This window comes from Tinamus guttatus, unplaced genomic scaffold (genome assembly GCF_059628265.1).
Source record: "Tinamus guttatus ecotype Peru unplaced genomic scaffold, ASM5962826v1 Tinamus_guttatus_pri_ptg000403l, whole genome shotgun sequence".
Taxonomy (NCBI): domain Eukaryota; kingdom Metazoa; phylum Chordata; class Aves; order Tinamiformes; family Tinamidae; genus Tinamus; species Tinamus guttatus.
In genome coordinates this window covers 1,385,100-1,392,022 of record NW_028288937.1, presented here as the reverse complement: position 1 = coordinate 1,392,022, position 6,923 = coordinate 1,385,100, and the positions used below count along the sequence as shown (strand labels likewise).

The 6,923-nt window shown below is 52.2% G+C and overlaps 1 protein-coding gene across 1 annotated transcript; it reads right to left on the bottom strand.

Annotated features, from left to right (window-relative positions):
• Positions 1-216: 216 nt before the first annotated feature.
• BMP2 (bone morphogenetic protein 2) lies at positions 217-6,056 on the bottom strand. The gene is made up of 3 exons (XM_088531287.1): positions 5,709-6,056; positions 4,738-5,096; positions 217-2,201 (listed from the first exon to the last, which is right to left on the bottom strand). Exons 2-3 carry the CDS (start codon positions 5,087-5,089, stop codon positions 1,357-1,359), a joined length of 1,197 nt encoding a protein of 398 aa, XP_088387413.1. The 5' UTR covers positions 5,090-5,096; positions 5,709-6,056; the 3' UTR covers positions 217-1,356.
• Between the last annotated feature and the right edge of the window lie 867 nt (positions 6,057-6,923).

Genomic DNA, 6,923 nt, shown 5'->3' with positions numbered 1-6,923 from the left:
GTTCTGCGGCTCGCTAGCAGACTGCCACCCCAGCCTTGCAAGATACAGCAAGTACAGTGAGTGTGAGCTTTAATGCTGTGCTTTCCGGCTGCAAATCATGCTTTTGCCCTTCATGCAAAGGATTTAAAAAGAGAAAGATGCAAACACAGGTTATCCTTGTGACCACTGCACAATTGAACCATTTTTTTCATACAGACCGCACTTTTCAGAACAAAATACCAGAGTTCTATGATTTATTATCTTAAAAAATATTTAAAGAACTGGAAAAGAAATGCTTTTGAACAGAAAACCCTGGAAAGGAAGACAAGCTAATCTGCAAAACAGCAAAACCAGCAGCTGAGGTTAGACAGGAGACGACATATGACAACATTTTGCTGTACGGAGGGCAAAAACTGCAGATTAATTTCACTATAACACTCCACAGAAGTGAGCTAAGAAAATATATAATGTCTTTCCAATTGTTAAAGACACAGGCCAGTACAAATAAGATAATTATTCCTCTTTAGCATACATAATCACAAAAAAATAGTGACATTTTAATTTTTATTATTCCATATTTGGCCAGGACTTTTAGAGGAAGGACTTTCAAAGGAAACATCAAACATTCACTTTTCTGCAGGTCTAGAAAGGATTCAGTCTTCTCCCACCCCCACCTCCCCCAGGATTTCTATTGGCCCTTCTTATATTCACACTGCAAATTAGTTGGGAATAGCAGTATTTATACTAGATCAGCAATGTCTGGTTCTTATCCAAATCTTCCACCTAAAGAGGATGCCAGTTCTCATGGATTGGACAGCCCACCCTGCAGCATTCCTGAGAATTGTACAATATAATAATCTTGAAAGTCAGCAGAGTGGATTATCCACTTTTTTCTGGACTTGAACTTGTGACCTTAACAGTAGCAGAGCAGAAAGCAAATGTGCTATGCACTTTGCCATAGTAACGTTCCATGTATTCTTTTCAACTTAAATACACACAATTGAAACAGCTACAATTTTGGAAAATTATGTACAAACCCTATATTTTTTTTCTTTTTGATTACATATAAATACAAATTAGCTATTCTTCTAAAAAGTGGTTATAATAGTAAATAAATACAAAATAAGAATCTGACCATTATACTTCATGTGCTGGGGTTAAACCCATATAAAATGTACAACTAAAATACATTTAAAAATCTTTAAAGGAATATTTCTCTGATTAAAATATTTGTTTTCCCAACTTTTTGTAGACATAAATATATTTTCAAAATAGTTGTGTTTTTTTTTCTTTCCATTTCATTACATAAATAAAGTCTTCATTGGGAAATATTAAAGTGTCAGCTTTTTTTTGTATTCGTCTAATATATTTGCTGTGTTAGCGGCACCCACAACCCTCCACAACCATATCTTGATAGTTCTTTAATACAACTTTTTCATTCTCGTCAAGGTAGAGCATGGAAATAGCACTCAGTTCTGTCGGCACACAGCAAGCCTTAGGGATTTTGGAATTCACTGAATTGACCAAAGTCTGAACAATGGCATGGTTTGTTGAGTTTAGATGATCTGCCAGTGGAAAAGGACATTCCCCATGGCAGTAAAAGGCACTATACCCCGGTGGGGCCACAATCCAGTCATTCCACCCCACATCATTGAAGTCCACATATAACGGATGCCTTTTGCAACTGTATTTGTGGCGTTTACGCTGTTTGTGTTTCGCTTGACGCTTTTCTCTTTTATGAAGCGGGTGTCCCTTGCCATCATGCCCAAAGGTTACTAATAATGGCCTCAGCTGAGACCAGCTATCTTCATCCTGATGTAAAGACCTGCTAATCCTAACGTGCCTCTTGGAGGCACTGTTCTCTTTGTCCAAGTGAACCACCTCTACCACAAACCCATGATTAGGTTGTCCATGTGCAATCCACCTCATTACAGCTGGCGTTACATCAAAACTTTCCCATTTACTTGCATTATGATGCACCAACCTGGTGTCCAAAAGTCTTGTGACAGGGTCCTTAGAGGTGGCTGTGGCTGGCTTTATAATTTCATAAATATTAATTCGGTGATGGTAGCTGCTGTTATTCTCGGAGGCTCCGTGCACCTGTTTCCGAAAAATCTGGAGTTCAGCTGAGGTGATAGATTCCTCATTAGGGATAGAAGTTAAATTAAAGAAGAAACGACGTGCTGTTTTCCCACTTGTTTCTGGCAGTTCTTCCAAAACTTCTAATTTGATTAAAGAGAGAGAAAAAAAAAATCAGGGACCGAGACAAGCAATAAACCGCTCAGATACAACCAATGCTGGCAACTTTCAAATGACAGTTAACACTTGTGACACACAAGATCTGAAAGAGTTTCCAATGGAAAACAGTGTGTCTCTTGTCCTTCTGTTTATTTATACAGGCACATATAGCATGAAGTTAAAAGTGCTTCGTTCATTGTTATGCATTTTGATTGAATACTGGTGCTCTGCATTCCAGGTGGTTATAATAAATGGCAAGAAACACAAAGCATTACTTTGGAATTCAAGGACATCAGTGAGAAAGACATTAGTGCAATAGTTAGTGGAGGTCTGATGAGAATAATTAAAACTGATTGAGGATTTAGGGTAATTATTGCATTTCTGCTCTTTTAAAGAATAGAGCTTTAACATCTATCCCTTAAAGGCCATTCCAAAAAAAAAAAAAAAAACTACTACTCCCAGTTTAGTTGACTTACGAATCCTAATTTATGCATTTTTGTATCATAATTAGAGACCACAAACTCGACAGCTGTAGAGGCATTTTACTAAGCACGCCCTAATTTTACTCAAAAGGGCCCTAAACAACCACAGAATGGTTCAACTCCTAAAGCTGATGGGTGGTAAAATGATAATGAAACAAAGTTGCTTCCCAACAAGAGAAGCTTTTAAAAGGCAAAAAGATTTCCCTCACCTCCACACCAGCCTCCCCTTTCACTCAATATAACTGGTTGGAACTTGAGGGAGAGTAAAATATATCTAGGAAGGATGTTGTTGTGATAGCTATTAAAGAAATTACAAGCACTAGCCACAGCAAATCTTTCTAAAAGCATGACTTTTAATTTTGGTACCAAGTTTACTGGAGAACCATTCATTTTCTTAAGTGAAACCTGACTGGTACAGGCAATTCTTATTGCTATAATTATTCCCTGTTGATTTTAGTAAAACTTCTCGCATAAGGAAATGTTCAGCTTTACAATATTTCAGGAGCAGACCTAAAAGCAAACTTGAGCTTTCATTTGCTCAATAACACAGAGTCAGAACTCAATGAAATGACTGTGATTTTCTTCACACAAGTGATTTTCTTCTAGCATTTTGTGAAAATTAGAGAATCTCCCTTCTCCCAAAAAGAATTTTTGCTACTGAGTACTTGGCTATACGCTACTTAAAATCGCAGATTTCTACATCCGCCTACAAGTTACAAAGTTTGCCCTCACGGCTCCTCTTTGGCTTAGACCTTTGCCTACCATGTTCGGGCACACTCCGCAGTACTCTGCATGAACCACCTGGGCACAGGATTTTCCCCATTCATTGCTAAGTGTTTACTCTCCATACAGAGGAACACAGACTAACGGTGCCAGGCTACGTTTCACCCTTCATCCCCTTCATCACACACCTCTCCACAGAGCAGTACATCCACTTATCTTAGGCTAACTTCTTTGTCATCAGAAGCATTTACATTACAGATTTTTTTTTTTTTTAATAACCGCTTGAGAGTAAGGGCTGGGAAAATGGCACTTTCCTCACTTTTGCTCACTTTTCCAGTGAGACCCCAGACTGATACCCTGGAGACCAGCAGCTTTCAGCACAGGGAAGCGTTTCCCCAGAGCAGGCGAGTGACACGCAGGTCCCTCACCCCATGGGCTGGTCTGTGCCACAGCTAGCGCCGCGGTGCAGGCGAGCGGGGCAGCTAAGCCCATCACTAGAGGAGGGCAAGAAGATGTAAACACAATGTTTTCCAAGGGAGCCTCCTTTCCAGGATAATGTCTTTCGCCTGCATGCAGCAAGCCACTGAAGTGGCAAGCGGGCGCATCAGGCAGCCAAGGGCACCTGGCGTGTTGCTGAGGTGGGAGCCAGCATCACAGGGCCAAGGGCCCATCAAGAATGGGGTGGATGAGCCCCAGGACTGCCAAGTGCTGGGGGTCCAGGCATCGTGCTGAGAGGCTGGCTAGGTTACCTGAGGCCTTGGGGGCATCTCAAAACCACCACTGGGGCTTTTACCAGCCTCGGGGCTGAGGCGCTCCTCAGCGCAGGGCGAACAGCTGCTGAGGAAACACTGTGATTGATCATTTCATTGATCTCCCACGAGGATTAAATAAGGATTAGAAAACTCTGGGAGACCCCATCTCCGTAGTGAACAAGAGTGCTTGGCCTCACAAGAGTAAAGCTATCTGTGGGAAGGCTTGGTTTGGAGCAGGTCTGTTTTCACAGGGTAAATAAATAAAACAAGATCCTCTCATCGGATAAGGGCGGAGGAGGAGGAAAGGGGTAAGTGCGTCAGGACACGAACTGCAACTGCCGCGTCCCCTAACCGGGAGCTCGGAATGCCCGCAGGGAGCCACGAGCGCTCCCGCACAACGCGGCTCGACGCGTCTCACCAGCGGCCGAGCGCGGGCAGCCGGGGCCGCAGCTCGCCCCGCTCCTCTCCTCCTCCTCCCTTTCCTCTCCGGCGTCCCGGGCCCCTCGGCGCCATGGCGCGCCCAGCCGCCCCCCAGCCAGGGCCGCCCCGCGCCCGCCGCCTACCTTCGTGGTGGAAGCTGCGCACGGTGTTGGCGCGGCTCGCGGCCCGCTCCAGCGGGTAGCCCAGGGCAGGCGGCTGGCCCAGGCGCTGCCCCGCGTGCAGGCGGTAGAGGTCCAGCATGTAGGGGGGGATGACGACGTCCTTGCCGGGGCTGGGCCGCCGCTTGAGGCCGAACATGTGGAGCAGGCGCAGCTCGAACTCGCCGAGCAGCTCGTCGGGGCGCTGCGCGGCCGAGGCGGCGCGGCCCGGCTCGCTGAAGCGCCGCCGTCCCACCTCCGGCATGAGGCCGGCCGCGCCGCCCAGCAGCACCCGGCAGAGCAGCAGCGCCAGGAGGCAGCGCGTCGCGGCAACCATGATCAACCTGCGCGGAGGAGGAGGAGGCGATGGAGCCAGTGAGCGCGGACACGGCGCCGCGCGGGGGGAGCGAGGGAGGGGGAGCGGGCGGGCACGGCCGCAGGTGGCTCCCGTCGCGGTGCGCGGCGCGACGGGGCCGCGCGGCGCACGGAGGCTTCAGGTGCGCGGCGGGCGGAGGCGCGAGGTCCCCGCGGCGGGAGATCAAAGGCGACGGGACGGGCGAGCGGAGCGGCCGGGGGCAGCGGCGCAGGTGCGCGCCCCTCGCACGGCCCGGCCCGGCCCGACCCGCTGCCCGGGACACGGGGCGGCCGCCGAGCCCCCGCAACGCGATCTCCCCGCGCCGCTCGCGCCCCGCGCTCCCGCCCGCCGCTCCCCGGCGGAGGCGGCTGCTCTCGGCGGAGTGAAAGGGAGAGGGGGAAAATCCTGCTACGTCCTGAGCCAAACCGGCAGGACACTGTGCGCCCCCGTGAAACTCTGCGCTGCGCTATCGTTATTGACGATATTATTATTACTGTCGCGTCCCCCCTCGCTCTTGCGGGGCGCTGGCACCTCCGCTGTGGCCCTCGGGGGCATCGTGCGGAGGCGGCTCGGAGCGGGCGTGCGAGCGCCGGAGCGATACCTGTGTGCGGCGGCGGGGCTCGGGTCTGCAGGAGCGTGCTCTGCTCTCGGGCTGTTTTTCCCGCATCACTTGGTGTTACTCCAAACTTCGCTGCTGCTCCTCTACAGCTGCCGAGCAGAAAATTGAAGTTCCCTGAAGTACAGTCCGCCTCGGAAACATACTTTTAGCAGCTGGTTTGGGGAGGCAGAAGGCAAGTCCCAGCCAGGGAAAGGTTTCTCCCTTTTAAAAGCAGCTATCAGAAAGTTGTTGCTTCTTCGTCTTCCTCCTCGCGTTTGTGTGCGTGTGCCTGCCCGTGAATGGGTGCCTACGTGTCTACGGAGTTAAAAGGCTCCTTTCAAAAAAAAAAAAAAAAAATGTCCTTTGCATCACCAGCATCAGAGAGACGGACATTTACTGAGACTCCCGCAGCAACATTGAGATGAAGCTTGACTTTTCTCCGCTCCCTTAAAAAGAAAGAGGAGGAGGAGGAGGAGGAAGAGGGGAGGGAAAAAGGAAAGGGAAGGGGAAAAAAAAAAAAAGAGGGTGGGGAGCAGCTGGTTCCCGGCCGCGTGGGGCGGCCGCACCACGGGACGGGACGGCGCAGCTCACGCAGCGCGGGCTCCGCGCGCCGCTGCCGGCCCTGCCCCGCACCACGCACAGAGGCGGCCGGCGCCGCCGGGCCTTTTTGCTGCGCGCCGGTGTCACGACCCCGGAGGCTCGCGGGCCCGCGCCAATCACAGCCGCCCTGTGGGAGCGCGCAGCGGCCCCGCACGGCTTTTAAAGGAGACGCCGCCTCCCGCCCGCCTCGCGCCCTCCCTCCTTCCCTCGCGCCCGCCCTCCGCACCGGCGCTCGGCGCCGCGGGGCTCGCGCTGCCGCCGCCGCCGCCGCCGCCGCCGCCGGCCCGTTACGCGGCGGGACAGGACGGGGCTCCCCGCGGTGCTGCCAGCCCGGCCGGGACCCGCCGCGATGGCGCAGCCGCCGCCCGCGCAGCCCCGCGCGGACTCCCGACAGGTGCGGGCGGCGGCTCCGGGCGGGCGGGCGCGCTCCGCCACCACCGCCCGCCCCGCGCCCGCGGAGCCGCCGTCCGGGGCGATCCGGGCGGGATGGAGGGAGGTGGCGGAGGGCCGGGGGCGCCCTGCTGCCCCGCGCAGCGGGGGCCGCCGCGGACCCTCCGCTCCGCCCCGCTGCTCCCCGCCCCGCGCGGGGCGGCCGCGGCTGCGGGCGCGGGCGGCGGA